The 18,162-nt window shown below is 40.6% G+C and overlaps 2 protein-coding genes across 13 annotated transcripts in view; both read right to left on the bottom strand.

Annotated features, from left to right (window-relative positions):
• The window catches only part of ATG7 (autophagy related 7), a 114,942-nt gene extending 112,748 nt beyond the window's left edge, over window positions 1–2,194 (bottom strand). For 11 of the 12 annotated variants that reach the window (XR_012624753.1, XR_012624754.1, XM_074836628.1 and 8 more), the window contains exon 1: window positions 2,144–2,194. The gene's annotated coding sequence lies outside the window, so the exon portion shown is untranslated. Of the gene's footprint in view, window positions 1–1,021; window positions 1,081–2,143 lie in introns of all 12 variants that reach the window. The other variant, XM_074836620.1, reaches the window with a different exon arrangement.
• A 5,220-nt stretch (window positions 2,195–7,414) lies between these two features.
• HRH1 (histamine receptor H1) lies at window positions 7,415–13,542 on the bottom strand. The gene has a single exon (XM_074835940.1). It carries the CDS (start codon window positions 13,540–13,542, stop codon window positions 12,121–12,123), a length of 1,422 nt encoding a protein of 473 aa, XP_074692041.1. The 3' UTR covers window positions 7,415–12,120.
• Window positions 13,543–18,162: the final 4,620 nt, after the last annotated feature.

Raw genomic sequence — 18,162 nt, 5'->3', positions numbered from 1 at the left:
CCTTTAACTGGAATATTGCAAATATGCCATTTTGTCATCTCCCCCCATTATTTTTTTTAAATTTTCTTTATTTTTAACAGTGGCTGGAACTTGTGGTAGTGTGAACTTTGACAGCTTACTTGAAAAACCTCTCAAATCTCTTTTTATTAACATGAAAAAAGATCAGTTAGTTTCTTGAAACTTTGCAAGTACTAGAACTATAAACAGCAGAACTGCATGGAATTTTCTGACCATTTTTATAAACTTATTTTTCTGCATGTAAGATGTAGAAGTTGTAACATGAATTACCAAACACTTAACTTTCACTACTACATAGGCCTTAAGCCTTATAAAACTGTTTTGCAACTAAATGTCACAGAAAGCTTATCATAAAACAGGCAAACAATTTTTTGTCATATAGATGTTAGCAGTAAGTCAGATTACACAGTGCTTGATGCCAAGCCTTCCATAATAAAACTTTATTCAAAGGTCCAATAGCTGCCTAATCCATATTAATCCATTAAATCCCCCATTGCCTTTTTTTCAGAGGCTTGGGAAGGTATTATTTAACACTTTAAAAAAAAAAAAAAACAAAACGTGACATAAAGTTGTTGCTTTCCTTGCCAGACAAGCTCTATTGTAAATAAAAGTTTACTCATTTTGAATTTTCTTCAAGTCTTTTTTCAACTTTTCAAACAGGTAAAGTTTCCATTTTGCTTCTCCCCCCCATAAGTACAGGGCATACCCAACACTAAAGTGTATTGTCAAACATTTTAAATGACCAAGAAGCCAGCTACCTAGCAGTACCTGAGTAACACACTGAAAATACCAGCCGAAAAGCTTCCACTGGGAATGAATTTTAATACCCTACTTATTTTCACTATTACTGTACCTGAAGAATTACTGTAAAGCTGAAGGAATAAAAATAGCAGGCTTCACTATTGTATCCACGTGCAAACAGAGAAGCATATACAATCACCTCTGATTTATTGACACTTTGGAAAATATTCTTTAATGTACTTGGAAGTAAATATTCACTTACATGCTTTCTTAACGCAAGAGCAGTAAGTCAAGGTAAATCTGGCAACAAATTTTAGAATACTGAAAAAAAAGATGAAATGTATACATTTTGTAGAACTTGCATACAGAAATTCACGTACAACCTCTAACAGTAATCTCACTAGGAGAATATAATAAAGAAAAAAAAAATCCAAAACTTTAAATGTGGAACAGACCCTAAGTTTTAAAAGGGCCCAGGTGAAACATGTGCTTGAAGTGAAAAGATTTACAGGTATTTGTTAGACACGCCTATGCTCTGTGACTGGTAGGAAATTTAACAAGTGTAATCAGCAAGGATTTTATATATATATAAAAAAAGCACTATCACTAGTCTAAGCTCTAGCACTTGTTCTTAAATATGCAGGCATTTAAAGCTGATCTAATGGAGGAACATACTAAGTGAAAAACACACCAAGACTTTAATATTTGTCTTCCCCTTGACAGACATAATTAATCTGTTTGTATGACATAATTTAAACTACAGACATAATTTATCTGTAAGCATGATTAGCAGTTTAACAGCATTTAAAACTATCATGAAGTTAGAGGTTTTAAACCAAATTCACACAATGCCCTAAAGTCTACAGCTTTTTTACAAAACTTTTTATTCTGTGGTCCAGAGCTGAGTATTTTGAAGACCTCCTCTATGCCTAGGCGACAACAGAAATCGCTATTGCCCACCACTACATTTTCAGAAAAGATGCTTCTTGGTTGATGTCCCTTATCAAGCCTATTTTCTGGGCAAGGAGAGCTTTCCCTATTTCCAGCAACATTACGGTCACAAAAAGGCCACCTGGCTCCTGGGGCCAGCCTGCTCCGCAACGCCCCGCCTCCGGGCCCGCCGCCACCTCCGGCTCCTCAGCCCGGCCTGGGGCCAGCCGCCCCACCCAGCCGGCCCCCGCCCGCCGTCCGTGACCGGAGCCCCAGCGCCCGCCCGCCCCGAGGCGCTCCCGCCCCGGAGCCCGCGGGGAGCCGGCCCCAGCGACCCAGGGACACACCGGCCTCGAGGGGCGCGGAAAGAGAACGCGAAGGCATCAGGAGGCTGAGGGCGGGCGAGTGAGGGGGGAGGGCGGACGAGCCACCGGCACGCGCGCGGACCGCTCACCCGCGACGCCGCTCTTTACTTCCTGCATTGCCGGCCGGCGCGGCGAAGTAACGTCATCCCGGCGCGGCCACGTGATCGGGGCGGCCGGCGCGCGGCGTCACGCGCGCGCCGCGGCTCGGTTGGCCGCGCCCGGTCCCGTCCGCTAGGGCCGACCGGCAGTCGGCGGTGCCCCGAGCCCCGGCGGCCGCCCCCCTCGGCGGGGGGAGGGAGCCCTCCTCAGCGGAGAGCCCGCCTCAGCGCCCCGCCGCGCTCTCCGGGTGGCGGCAGGACGCGGTGCCGCTCCCTGGGCTCCAGCCCGCCCCCGTCTCCGCAGGCCGTACCAAGTTGGGTGGGAGGGTTGATCGACTCGAGGGTAGGGAGGCTCTGCAGAGAGACCTGGACAGGCTGGAGCGATGGGCTGAGGCCAGCTGGAGGAGTTTCAATAAGGCCAAATGCCGGGTGCTGCACTTGGACCACAACAACCCCCAGCAGCGCTACAGGCTTGGGGAGGAGTGGCTGGAGAGCTGCCAGTCAGAGAGGGACCTGGGGGTGTTGATTGACAGCCGGCTGAACAGGAGCCAGCAGTGTGCCCAGGTGGCCAAGAAGGCCGATGGCATCCTGGCTTGTATCAGCAATAGCGTGGCCAGCAGGGACAGGGAAGGGATCTTACCCCTGTACTCAGCACTGGTGAGGCCGCACCTTGATGACTGTGTTCAGTTTTGGGTCCCTCACTACAAAAAGGACATTGAATGACTCGAGCGTGTCCAGAGAAGGGCAACGAAGCTGGTGCAAGGTCTGGAGCACAGGTCTGATGGGGAGCGACTGAGGGAACTGGGGGGGTTTAGTCTGGAGAAGAGGAGGCTGAGGGGAGACCTCATTGCCCTCTACAACTACCTGAAAGGAGGGTGCAGAGAGCTGGGGGTGAGCCTCTTTAACCAAGTAATAAGTGATAGGACAAGAGGGAATGGCCTCAAGTTGCACCAGGGGAGGTTTAGACTGGATATTAGGAAGCATTTCTTTACAGAACGGGTTGTTGGTCATTGGAATGGGCTGCCCAGGGAGGTGGTGGAGTCCCCATCCCTGGAGGTATTTAAGAGTCGGGTTGACATAGCGCTAAAGGATCTGGTGTAGTTGGGAACTGTCAGTGTTAGGTTAATGGTTGGACTGGATGATCTTCAAGGTCTTTTCCAACCTAGACGATTCTGTGATTCTGTGAAGGGTGCGATTAGACAAGCGAGGCCGAGGTACGCAGCGAGCAATGACGTGGGGTGAACTAAAACCCGCCTTTTCCTCCACTGTGCTCGTGGGCTGCTGCGTGCATCGGCACGAGGGTGCTCCTGATGTTCTAGTAAAGTGTTTGGGGATTCGCCGTGAGCGAGCAATGCGTCCCCGCGGTGGTGACAAACAACCAATGGGGCAGAGTGAGTGACACCACAGCCCGGTGTGACTCCATCCCGCTGCTCAGCAGTCGTGAGACTGCATCTGGTGTTACGTGTCTGGCTCTGTCCCGCTCCGACTTCCCCAGTACAAGAGCACAAACTGACAGGTGGCCAGCACAGGGTCACTGAAATGGTCTGGGGGCTGCAGCACAGGACATGAGAGGCTGGGAGAGCTGGGTTTGCTTCGTGGGGAGAACACGAGGCTGAAGAGGATTGAATGGAGGTCTTACATAACCTAAAGCGGAGGATAGGACAAGAGGGAATGGCCTCAAGTTGCGCCAGGGAAGGTTTAGACTGGATATTAGGAAGCATTTCTTTACAGAACGGGTTGTTGGGCGTTGGAATGGGCTGCCCAGGGAAGTGGTGGAGTCCCCATCCCTGGAGGGGTTGAAGAGTCGGGTTGACATAACACTTAGGGATATGGTGTAGTTGGGATCTGTCAGTGCTGGGTTAACAGTTGGACTGGATGATCTTCAAGGTCCCTTCCATCCTAGATGATTCTGTGATTCTGTGAACTTGGAGGCAAATTCTCAGAGATGCACGGCAAAAAGTGGGAAGGAAAAGGGCACACGTCAAAACAAGCAAAATGCCAAATGAATATATATAGAAAAAGTTGCCTAATATGGCTGGTTAAGCACTGGAATAGGTTCCCAGAGAGACTTTGTAATCTCCATCCTTGGGGACTTGATTGCACAAGCCCCTGAGCAGCATGATCTAAATACGATCTTTGAGACAGAGGTTGGACTAGATGACATCCAGAAGTCCCTTACAACCTAAATTTTTTAACGAGTCTATATTGATTTTTGCAGATCTGGAATATGAAACAAAGTATGTTTTCTACAAAACAAGCATTGCTTCTTTAGATAGTTTATATCATTTATCTATTAGGGAAAACAAATTTGCCAGAGCTGACTTCTATTTTGGAGCACACAATGCTGCAGTAACACCCATATTGTAGAAACTGCCAGCAAAATTGTGAGCAAGCCTCAGAGGGAAAGCTGCCAGTCAGATAAGCATGGCTAAGGTCACGTAAAGACAATTGTTCAGGCACCATTAGGGGAAAATTTTAATTGCTGCAAATTATGCAAATTTAGACCTGATGTTTGGATAGAGGACCTTGCTGTGGAGCATGGGCTGAATAGACCTTCCAGGAATTTCACAAATAAACCAAATTGGAATAAACTTGGGAAGTTTGCTATAGATGCTATGCCTTGAATCTAACGACATTACATCAGTAAAATTCTACAGTTCCTCATTCTGCATGCCGCTCACTTTATTAGTATTGGTAATACCTTTACTCTGTTGCACACTTCATAACTCAGTTCTGCAGTTTATTTCCCCAAGGCTGGAAAAGATTCTGTTCTATCACTTTTTGGTCTTTGTATTCTCTTTTTACATGAAATATAAAGGGAATATTGATGACATCCCATGAAAATAGCTGGAATGCTGTAACCCAGTCTCCACAGAACTATAAGGTTATAGAACCTATGAACCTTAGATTCATAGTCTTTGAACAGTTCCAGTTTCCTAACGTGGTTTATGAAATAGCTGTCGGCACATAACATAGATCATGAGAAATAATACCAGTACAGGGCAGAGGGACACTCTTCTGTGAGCCCACATCCCCATGTCATCTCAACTAGACATGTCATACCTGGAAAGAAATGAGACCCTAGGAGTCAGGTTTCTGCACAACAGTTGTAGCTTCAGGGAAATGGGAGATACACCTGGTAGGCTTGCAGTCTCGGACTATCATTTTTTATACAGACTAGCTGACCTGGGAAATAAACTTGTGATTTACACATGAAACTGCTGATGTATACATATGAGCACACCGCAGTGAAGTCTTACAGTGTAAGAGAAAGAGGCAGCTTTGGTCAAAGATCCCTCAGTGCCGGGGATCTTCAGGAAAGTGGCTATAACAAAGTTAATCTGAGATTTATGCTGGAGTTGATCGATTGTTGCAGGTATGGATTACCTTGTGAGACCCTCCTATGAGCAAATACAAGTGTCTGTAATAAACATGAGAATAGCAATCAACTAGAAGACAGGCTCTTGAAAAACAAGGAACAAATCTGTTGGGTGTTTTTGGCACATATTTCCATAGGTAGGACTTTCAAATTCCCCAAGCAAAATCATGCAGCAAGGGAAAATCATCCTGGAACTGAAGATGAGAATAAAATAGAAGCAGATTCAAGTTCATCAATCCTGGGGAATATGGACTCAATGTGTTTTGGAGAAGATAACTTCTCAGAACTATTTAGCTCAGATTAGACTCTGTTATAAGTTTTAATAAAAATAATATTTATTTAGGTTTATATAGTCCTTTCCATTTAAGGATTTAAATGAATTTTATACAACATCCTCAGTGAACATGTGTTGTGGTTTAACCCCAGCTGGCAGTTAAGCAGCCACTCACTCACTCCTCCCCGCTCCCAGTGGGATGGGGAGGAGAATCAGAAAAAAAATAAAACTCGTGAGTTAAGAGCAGTTTAATAACTAAAATAGAATAAAATATAATAATAGCTATAATGGTAATAATAATGAAATTATAATTGTAATGAAAAAGAATATAACAAAAAGAGAAATAAAACCCAAAAGACAAGTGATGCACAAGGCGATTGCTCACCACCCACTGGCCGATGCCTGAGCAGCAGTCCGCCCCTCCTGGCCCACTCCCCCCAGTTCATATACTGGGCAAGATGTCCTATGGCGTGGAATATCCTCTGGCTACTTGGGGTCAGCTCTCCTGGCCATGCTCCCTCCCAGCTTCTCATGCACTTGCTTGCTGGCAGAGCATGGGAAACTGAAAAATCCTTAACTTAGGATAAGTGCTACTTAGCGACAACTAAAACATCAGTGGGCTACCAACATTATTCTCGCACTGAATCCAAATCACAGCACTGTACCAGCTACTGGGAAGAAAATTAACTCTATCCCAGCCGAAACCAGGACAACATGACCACGAAATACAAGCAGAACAAGCAGAACCTGGCAGAACTATCATTTTATTTACAAAAGGTACTGTCAAAAGTAATCTAGTTCTATGCTGTACACTTGTTACTGCTGCAAGAGTGGGACATCACAAAATTAAAAGTCTGTGTAGCAACGAATACCCAAATCAGTAGTGGAAGAAGGTAGGAAGGAGTATGCTGAAAAAGGTATCATCTTGCCGTTGCCATGTTGATAGACTTCTGTGAGCATTGTCACTAATTTCTCTGGCACAGGCAGGTGCCTCTCCTATGAGCACTTGGATATGATCCAGAGAAACAGTTGCTACCCCTCAAAGAACTGAGTTGCGGGATTATTTGTATCTAGTGAGAAGGAAATTAGATTGCCGGGTAGGAGACCTGAGTTCAGTTCGCAGGTCTGACTGTGTTATTTTTGAAGACTAAGTTATGCCTGATCAAAACAGAAGGCATTTGCTTTTACTCATTCAATTTAATTACACAGTAGGCATTCATTTTAATTACACGGTGCCAATGTTTAGCAACGGGTGCTGTGTATTTCTTTTAAGGCATATTTTAGTTGAAACATATCAGAGTTGAAACACAAGGTATCTTGGCAGACAAAATTATAAGGGATACAAATATTGTTAAAAATTGAAACATTGTTAGACTTACCAGATGTCAATATGGTTTTAACCGTTACCATACACGAATGTACATCTCTTTCAGTGGAAACTCATACTTTTGAACTGGTGGAGATCTCAAATGACAATTTTGTAGTAGCCTGGTATGTGTGCTCATGTCTCTGTGCATGTATAGAGTGTACATCTCACATTTGATTTTTTATATTTCTATTTTAGACTTTAAGATGACCACGTAGAGATCATTTATTTCAGTGTCAAGTATGTATCATTTTTAAAGATAATTTGGAATTCGATACCAGGAGGGTAAACTATTTTCAAGAGCTATTTCTCACACAGTGTTAACATTAATTGTTCTTTTTATCTTCTAATCGTTCAATAGACAAGTAATTTGATGAAAATTAATAGTTTTGTCATTGTACTTTGTTGTGGTTTGAATCCGGCTGGCAGCCAAACACCATGCAGCCACTCGCTCACCCTCCCCTGCCCGGGGATGGAAGAGAGAATTGGAGGGGTAAAGGTAAGGAGACTCATAGGTTGAAATGAAAACAGTTTAATAATTGAAATAAAATAAAGAAAAATAAAATAATAATAATAATAATAATAATAATAGAAAATACAAATGAGTTATGCACAATGCGATGCTCACCACCCGCTGACTGATGCCCAGCCTGTTCCCAGCCAGTGATCCCAGAGGAGGGAAACTCCTGAAATGGCAATCCCAGGAGAGGGAGAGAGCCCCAGCTTCCTGGCCAGCATTCATCTACACACTGAGCGTGACATTACATGATATGGAATATTCTGTTGGCCAGTTTGGGTCCCTTGCTCTGGCTGTGCTCCCTCCCAGCTTCTTGTGCACCTGCACACTAGCAGGACATAGGAAGTTGAAAAATCCTTGATTTCTTAGCAACAATTAAAAAAAAAAGTGTATTATCAACATTGTTCTCATACCAAATCCCATACTGAATCCAAAACACAGTGCTATTCTAGCTACTTAGAAGGAAAATTAGCTCTCTCCCAGCCAAAACTGAGACATACTTAATGAATCAGCAAAAGTGAATATGTATGCGTACTGTTTAAACTTGGCATTTCCAAATGAACTCATTCTCATTCTGGTGGAGGGAATGCACGCACTGAAACTTTCAAGTGTATTCTTACACCTCATCTTTAGGAACTTAAGCCATGCCAGCTGTTAGGAGGCTAATCCTCTAGCATCCCTGATAGCAGTGGAAAGCAATCTGCAGAATTCAGGACCTCCTCTAGAACTATTCAGAGGTGTCCACGGTGCTTCTATATTAATATCTTAGGATTAGAAATACATTTTTAAAGTGACTCTTCCATTCTTTTTCATTTATTGTGCTCTCACAAAGTGCATCACAAAGTGGCCTCACAGAGAATGTAACGGAGGCCTTTTAGATGATGGAATGAAGCCAAAATGTGCACCTACACTAACATTTCCTTTACTGAGTGCTACATTTTCTGAAAATAATATGGGAAAATAAACATGTATAGATGGCAGGATCCACTTGCTAATTGTACCCCTCCTTTAAAAAACTTCCATGATACACAGTATTTGATGCAGAAACCCAGAATTCTCATTACCCACTAGATGTCACCATTGACACAGAAAAAATTGTGAGAATATATTTTCTGCCTCTTAAAAGCGAGGTTGGTCTCACCACACCTTAATGAAAGCAGAACTCCAGTCCAAGGAATTTGTTATGTTCTCTTAAAGCTGTGTGTCCTCTGACCTTCTTTATTAAGTGGAAAACACTGAAAATGTTTCACAGGAAACCACACCTGGAATATTCTCTTGAGGCTTGGCCCCACGTAGTAGTAGGCTTCTCCATTCCAGAGCCATTTGAATTGCCTATTCAGTAAAATAAACTGATAAATCCTGTTAGGTACCTTGCTAATTGAAAGTTTAGAATAGACAGTAGTCCGTTTTCCTATTATTATCTATTATAGCTATCACATCAGAGAAGCCCAACTTTCCCTGTCTTTATTATTAACACAGTTACACTAAGATTATGGATAAAAATTAAGAGAGATTAAAAATATTCAGGCAGCTTTATTTGCCTAGGTTTAGCTGTTCTGTGTTTGAATGTTCTTTAATTGTACCAGAAGTATTTTTTGTTATAGTCATAATTTTTAGAACAGTTTTCAGTTTTGTTTAGGTTGCTGTTTCATGTATTAATACATTTTAAAGTCGAAAAAGGCAATTGTCACGATCAAGAGGATAGACTTCTTGATAACTCTAACTCGCCCTTGGGTGAGCATGTTTCAGCAGTGTACACTAATAACTGTAGCTGACTTAGTGTGCTGCTTTTTTATTTCCTCAGGGATCACCTAAATTACTATCCATGTTGGCTAGAACTGCTCTTGCATATCACAGTAGGACAAAGATCATAATGGCCGTGAATCTGAGCAAATGTTTGTGAAAGGCCGTTGGATTAGAGCATATCTGTAGTCCAAAAGAAGGCACATTTTATTGCTTCTGCAGATACTGCTCTTGCAGTGAAAAAGTTGTCTGAATTATGGAATGAATTTTGCTGCATCTATATTCTGTCTCTGTATTTTGCCTTTTTTTCTCCTAGTTTCGAGTCCCCTCATTGCAGTTTTTCCTGCATGCTACTTGAGACCAAAGTCAACTTATCTCTGAACCTTGTATGATACACTGAAATAAACTGAATTTAAGTTTATTCCTTTAGCACGTTTTTCCAATTTATTAAAATGCAGCTATATTAGGGCTTCATTTAATGTTGAATACTTTAAATACAACTATTAACATTCAGCTGTTTTATTCAGAGATATAAAACTGACAGGATAATAATATTTTGCATTTAGTTAGTGTATTATATAAAAAATTGATGAGCATCATGCAAACATTATCCTAAGTGTTGCATTGTTACTGTAAGTCGTGTCATATTCACTTTACAAAGTAGGCATACGTGGCACAGAGGGACTCTAAGTAGCTCAAGATCATTATTAATTAAGAACATAAAATCGAGAATTTCTCCTCCAACCACTAAACTACCATTTTTCACTTCTGATGTAAAAAAGATATCACACAAAACATCCCTTCAACTTGTCCCTCCGAACTCCTGACAGTACTCAGTTGAAGGATTCCAGTTCCATCAGAACTTGGTTGTTAAGCTGACCCAGAAATTTCAGAAGCAAGAAAGCATTCAGGAAGTGGTAAATTCATCAGCACAAGAAAATGAACACCAGGACATTCTTTTTACATTGAACCTTCAGGAAGGCTGTCTAATAATCCTCCCCAAAATGTATGGAGAAGACTTACATAAACTCACCATTACGTGCAAATGTGACTTTAGGTTCTGGGATTTCTTAAAACTAACATACTACACAGTATTTGCTCAAAATGTTTCTCTCAGTTTCATAGTAGAAGAATAGGAAACAATGCTTTACTGGTGTGCCACAAACACTGCAGTATGTAGTCTTGAGATATCTGGCTAATGTAGGACCTGAGATCTCCTCTGCCACAACTCTCCTCTCTGCTCCCCAATTGGTATACTCTTTTTTTTTTTTTTTGGTGTAATTGTTCTGTGAAGTTGTAAGCTTCCTGATAAGTTAGCTCATGCAACATATGCCACTATGTACTTTTTTGCTGAGGAACTACGTTTTCTTCCTTTGGGAACAAATCTATACATGACTGCACTTACAAAGAGGGGATTGATTCCTGTTGTATAAGACAGCATGTCTGTTTTCAAGAATTAGTTAGCACTTAGAAACAGTTAAATCAATGGCTGAGCAAGTGAATGCTCAGAGTTTGTAGAATGAACCTTAGCAACAAACTTCTCTGTCAAGGCTGCCTCCCAGCTTTTCCAGATGAAGCTGTTTTTACAGATGCTTATGGACGAGGCCCTGAGCAACACGATGTAATATCAAAGCCAGCCCAGCTTTGAGTTGCAGGTTGTACTTAGATGTCCTCTTAAGATCCCTTCTAACCTATTCTATTATCGTGTGTTTCTCCTGAAATATTTTACAGCATGATTTATAAAATGCAATTAAATATAAAGGACAGAAAAACATACATCACGTATTTTATTTTTGGTTTTGCAAACTTGAGTTGTTGCTCATGAGTTTGCCTCATTATAGTAGGAAGAGTTTGCCTACAACAAGTTAAGGATATATGGATTAGTATTGCCACTGCATGCTTAGGTTATTTGTCAAATTGTAGGAGGAAGAAAATATGTGTAGTCTATAATCAATCTATATTCTCTAAGTCTAGAAACAACAGCATACCCTTCCTGAATAGGTAGGGATAGTATGTTAAGTATGGAAAGTCTTAGCAAAATTTCTAGGACATAAAAATACTATTTTTTTTCAGTGAAGTGAACATGTAGAGGTATAAATGAAGTAAGCATGATATCAAAGAGATACGTTAAGTTACAATATGACTTGACATTTCAAAAAAGTTTATGATTTGGGGGAAGCTATAAATAAATAGGGTAGATATTTTTAAACGGTTGAAGCTTCTTTCTTTGACTATGCAAAATACCTCCACTTGCAGATCTTACTTCACAAGCGGTCTGTTCCCGTGTTTAATGGAGTAAGTTGAAAGAGAAAAATATATTAGGCCAATCACAGAAACGTTGTTCTATTTCCTCCTTTTTGGTATCTGTAATTTATAATCACTGAAGATCTACATTTGTATCTCCAGTTTTTGTTCTACATGATGAAAGAGGTAATCTCAAATTGTAAAATGTGTACAACAGTGTAACAGTTCTGAGATTGCCCCTGAGCTTTTCAGATTCTGAATTATTTCTTCTTCAAATGTGTTAAAGCTCTTAAATGCATGTCTCCCACTTTTACTAACACTTGTTTATAAATTACAGTTTTCCAAAGTCTTCTACTTTACCTATGGTGTTTGTCTTTGAAACTGGAACATTTTGTTTGGTTGAACTTTTGAGCTGCTTTTTAGCTCAAAAAAAATCAGACCATTATCAGTGAATGTGAAGAATCTTTTTGAATGTCTTCTTGAAATTCTGGTTACAAAGAGGATACAGGAATGGATTTAAGGTGGAGTTCACATAGCCGAGCCATATAGTGAACATGTGTAATTTCGAAAATTGTTCATGGCCATGGAAAGCTATGACCATAAATAATACAAAATAGGGAATCCAGCACACCATAAAGGCTCCCATTATGACCCCTAACTGCTTAGCTGCCTTCCTTTCCCTGTTCCCATGCAGTCCTTGGATGTGCCTTTTGGAATGGCTATGCAGACTTTGCCAGGTTTTCCTCAGGTAAGTCAGTCCTCTGAAATCCCTGTTCTCAGTCTTTTCTTGAGGACTGCAGGCTCTTTCAGGCTTAGGACTGGAGTGCTCTTTACAGGGTGTCTCCTCTGTGAAAGTCTGGTTGTCTGATGCATCACTTAAGTCACTGTCTTGTGAGCAAAGCTCCTCTCCATTTTCGTTCTCTTCTGTTACACATGCGCACTTCTTTCCTCCTTTATCCAGGCCTGGCTCAGACTGGGCAGTGGTGTGAGGAAAACAGCTCCATTTAAGGACTTTCCTATTACTCTTGCTAACGAATGCCTTTGAAGACTTGTCAGGATTACTGAAATGAAGCTTTGCCTCCGTATTTTTGGGCTGAGGGGAGATTTCATTGTCCTTGGGAAGGGTGTTCTCATCTACGATTTGCTTTTGGAGGCAAATATTTTGCTTCTCCTTCATCTTACTATGATTTATGGGGGGTTTTTCTGAGAAAGACCGATATGATCCATTGATGAGCTCTCGGTGTTGACAGTGCTTTCGAACAGCTCTGAATATTTTGTAGTAGAACCATAACATCATGATAGAGGGTAGATAGAAATTGACAATGGCTGTTAACACTTTAAACCATGTGACTTCAGAGAATTCAGTTTCACACTTGTTTTCCTCTACTTTCCTTTCTCCATTATTAGCAAAAACATGCCACCCTAGGATTGGAATGACCCACGTGAAAGACAGTAACCAAGCCCCCAGAATCATTAGCAATGCTCTCATTTTTGTTCTATACTTGAGATATTTCAGTGGTTGCTGAACAGAACGATAACGGTCAATGCACAATATGAAGAGATTGAAAATGGATGCGGTACTGGCCACATAATCCATTGACAGCCAGAACAAACAGACTGGTAAGCTTAGAGTCCACACAGGACTTAGGAGATAAACAATATTCAGGGGCATAACAGCTGCACCGACTATAAGATCTGCAACAGAGAGACTGACAATGTATAAATTGCCAACTGTTTGCAGCTTCTTTTCAGTTTTCACGGCACATAGCACTAATATATTCATGACAATAGTGATCAGTGAAACGCTTCCCAGGAACACACCTAGAAGAGCTGAGTTAGTTGAGTTCTCTGTCGTGTTTTTTGACATCTTTTGCACAGGAACACAGAATGAAAATCAGAGAAGATGTCCAGGCCTTGGAAATTCAGTCTTGGTTTACACTCCTGGATGAAAATGTGTTGGATTGCTTTGTGATTTTTATTTCCAGAACTATAGAAAAGAAAAGAAATATGCTCAATCACTGTAGTAGTAAAATAAAGTAATAAAACTAGTTTGTGCTTTGGCTTAGCACTGTCCCTTTTACAACTCTCCTAAATAATGAATTTTTCCTTTTTACATATGGGTAATTTAAGATGTGTTCTATGAAAAGTACTGGAGCAAGTTCCATGAACCAATCCAAAATGGTTTGCAAAAGATTTCATGGGCCTTCATATAATTCTGACTGCAGAATCTGGAGAAGAAATTTCAGTCCTCACTGTTTTAAATTATTATATCTCATTAAATACCTGATCATGAACCGTAACATATACTACATATTGGCAAACCAATTTAAAGTGTGTTAATAAAAAGCAAATTAACATGTTTTATACTAAATAGTTTTAAACAAACCAGTGACTATTTACAAACTACATCGAGTAGTTTGAGAATACAGCAGTTGGATTTAATTATCCACCAGTAATAGGGTATCATATGATGTCAAGTGACGAGGTATTCCAAACAATAAAAAGTCTCCAGCCAGCATATACCTTTAGCTGATAGAGAGTCTCAAATAACTCCTAAGGTTGCAGCCAGTGCCTGTGTTTGCACTGGTAGGCAGTCGTTCAAATTATAGGTAATCAGTAATCTCTTCCTACTGAATTCAAAGATGGCAGCCCTATTTTATTTCAAATACAAACTAATAAAAGTTCAGGGAAAATACTAGGATTTTTCAGGATTAAGATGCATCTTGCAACCTCTCACATGTACATAAATATAGGGGCTTTTAGGCTGAAGTTTACTAGTCATTGAGGTGCCTAAGAACTTGGAGAAGGCATGTCACTCCCGCATGCTTGCTGTTGCTGTTTGCTGCATTAAAGTGGAAAGTAAATTGGAAATAAGAGGAGTTGAGACTGAACACATAGCCAACCTTTCCTTTATGCCTAAGATATTTTTTTTAATAATTAATCTTGAATAAATGAGTTATCTTTATTTGCTCTGAACTTTGGTATGAGCCATGTGTAGAGCCAAGCCTTCAGAATGAAAAATTCTTTAAAATCTTCCATATCCCATGATTAGAGTGCCTAGGAATTCCAGTACATGCACTACAGTTTAAAAAACAAAAGGACAACTTACTAAACACTCACCATGGCATGTACAAAACCTATTTTACAGCGGGCCACATTTTCCCAGTTAGGCTTCTTTTCTAGTCACATTCATTTCTACATGCTATTTTGCAGGTGTTATCAAAGAGTGGCAGATTTCATTTGTACAGACACAGTGGTGTGTAGTTTTATGATGACTTGATCTGCATCGAGAAACAACTATAGGTGCATACTGCACTTGTGAACATAGAGGTTATATATTGAGATCATAGGCCTTAATTACAAAACGTGTTATTTCTTCCATTTTCTAACACAAGTGTAGTAACTCAAATATGGGCAATAAAAGGGGAAAGGAAGGGAGGGAATGTAGAGGTAAGAGAAGCACCTTTTCAAAGTTGAGTAGATACGCTATTCCATTATCTAGAAATTCTCTGTGCCTTTGGTATCTTCCACTTCCAAACTGCTCACTTCATGAGTTGATCTAAAGTCCAAAAAATGGTTAATAATATTTTAAGTCTTGGAGCATATGATCAGTCGACCAATTCTGCTCCAGGATATATAAGAAAAATGTCTGCGAGGGTGATACATATTTTCTGCCATTTTTCTCTCATAGTGCTTCTCTGAGTTTATGTTCTGGTAAATCTCTTAAAGCAATGAGGAAGGAAACTGAGACTGCAGACATATTAGCTCAAAGTATTTACACAACTAACACTGAGAGAGATGTACAGGATTTCTCATCCTTGTTATTCTAAACGTGGTCAAAACAATAAAATGCAATAGATTATGCAATAGTCAGTATTTCATACTGAAATTCAGTAATTCAATATGTCATGCTAACTTTATCTCTTTCTTATTCCAGTAATCAGGGTTGAAGCTAAAATGTTTGTGTTCTTTCTTACAAGAGGTCAAATTCCTTCTTCCTTAAGCTTTACTTACAAGTGCCTGGTATTATGAAAGAAGATGTGTGCTTGGTAGCAGTAGCATCCATAGGCAGAGGAAATACGTACACCGTGGGGTATGAGCTCAAGAGCTGTATTCTGTAATTCTGTGTTCTGCACAGCCTTCTGGTTCTGTCATGTTTAGTTCTTCAGTGACAGCTAGTCACAGATGTCAGAAGATCAGAGAGGTCTCAAGCATCTCCTGTTTGAGAATGAGAACAGAAGTTATTCCACGGATCCTAAACCAACATGTCTGGTGATGGGAAATGGTTATATCCCAGTCCGTCATTTTCTTTCCACAGCTTTACACTGTAACCTTTCTGCTGGAGTCAAGTATATGGGGCATGGTCAAGTCAAGAAGTTGATGTTAATTCCTTCAAAGACCTCATAAAGAAATGACTGATCTTCACCCCCACATATTTTCATTTAAATTTATGGCAAAGTAAAGGGAGAGAAGGCAACCTTAAAAGAGTCTTCAACAGAAAGAATAACAGCAAAGAAAGGTATCTGATTAGACAGCTCTCCTCGGTTATTTATATATGGAATAAAACATAGAGCAGGATACAGTAAATGGTGTTGACTGCTTCCCAAACTTTCTCTCTAGCGCTGCTGCAGTGAGATAGGGTGGGATTAGGGAGCAGCCTGCGGAGCTTGATCGGGAGTACTTCTGCTCCAAAGAAGGCATGAAGGTCTGGTTTTTCAGCTCGTGCTCCACTTCTATTAAAATGACTTTTATCAAATGACAAAGCTTGATTACTTTTTGGTTTTGGAAGAGCTTATACAGGCTATAACAATCCAAGAATGATGTCAGGAGATGCAAATCATTTGAGAACACTAAGAACAGGAAAAATTCAGGGAAATGCATTTGCTCTTTTCAAAATACACATGCTAACAGGTACTCCATATTTGTAATAATTCTATCTTATAATGTAATTTTCATCACAATGTCATTTGAGCAGTTCCTGGTCCCTGATGGATTTTATCTTCTCTGCTTATAGATAGCTGGCCATGTACTATTAAATTTTAAAGTGAAATTGAGGAACAGGTCAAAGTGACCTGCTAAACATCATACAGTAAATTTAGATCTAAAACCAGCCAAGGCTCCCTTGCTCTCCAGTGTCGTGACTACTATATTTTTTTTTTCTGTCTAGACTTTGGGTCTGTATTCATTCAGACATCCCAGACAAGCAATGTTGATTTAGAAATTAAATATATCTTCTTTTTTTTTTTTCTTTTTGTATTGTTTTAACTTTAATGCAGTGCAAGCAACTTAGTCTGGCTTTGACCTTCTGACGTCTTCTGTTGTAATAAGTCCACTTACATGATAGGGTCTAATGTGTCTGGATGGGACTATACCCAGTAACAAACATCTACAGTATTAATCACTGGAACGGGCTTGCAAGAACCATTTGCCCTAGTCTAGAGTGAGTAGATCTTGAGGCTGGATTAGGATATTGAAACTTTACAGGAGAATGCAGAATGCAGAAACTGCATTTTCCCTATTGAACAATTTGTGGTTTTCACATATAATCTTTTACAACCCTGACTTTGTGAGTGTTCTTCCACCAAAGACAGTATTGTAAGGCTCTGGGTAGTTTATGTTTTGGAGTGTGTTGATGAGAAAAGGAACTCCTCTGCCACTCTAAGAGGTAAGTGGAAGAGAGTCTCCATACCTTCAGCATGGAAGTTGTATACCCAACACATACTTCCTACCCATCTAGCTTTATCTGAAGCCAAATCATACCTCTGAATCCATTAAAAAGATGTACCAAGGACTGAGTTGGCCACAAAATCCTTAGAATAGAGCAGAAATGCAGTGTTGCCTTTGCACGATCTAGTCCTTGCAACTGTCTCTTTGCATCCCCTAGCACGTGACACCATGTGCTGCTGCTGCTTCTGCCTGAGATCTTTCAGATCGTGCAGAATTTCCCTTAACAATAAGTTAGGATAGGCATTTAGCAGCATATCAGACATACTGCAGTCCCACACTCATGTGTGTAAGGGCCCAAAGAAGGCTTCCAACACAGGAGTCTTTGTGGATCTTGCACCCGTCAGTGTCCATGCTCTTTCAATTAGGAGAAAACAATCAGCCTAAAGATCTTGGGTAGTTCCTCAGAATTTCTAAACCCTGACCTCACCATTAAACGCCTTCTTTAATTTTTACAGTCTGCAAAGAGCTTTTTCTACAAGGAAAATCAGCAATCGTGAAGTGTTTGTTATTGTATCACAGTGGTAATTCTTCCAAGGAACAAGAACCTACTGGGAGATGCTAAGTGGATGCCTTAATGACTCATTAGTGCAGGTGCAGCCTATTACGCCCTGACTAAGTGGGAGTAAGTTTCTAGAAACAGATGCTGACATATCTCTTACGGATAGCTTTTAAAGAGACTACAGCTACAACAGCAAAAGGCTAGGCTAGAACAAAATTCTTGCTCATCAGATTAAGTTCAAGGCAGAAAGTAAGATTTTAT

Source organism: Strix aluco, chromosome 11 (assembly GCF_031877795.1).
Source record: "Strix aluco isolate bStrAlu1 chromosome 11, bStrAlu1.hap1, whole genome shotgun sequence".
Classification (NCBI taxonomy): domain Eukaryota; kingdom Metazoa; phylum Chordata; class Aves; order Strigiformes; family Strigidae; genus Strix; species Strix aluco.
The sequence above is the reverse complement of the archived record's forward strand: the minus strand, read 5'-3'. Positions and strand labels throughout refer to the sequence as shown.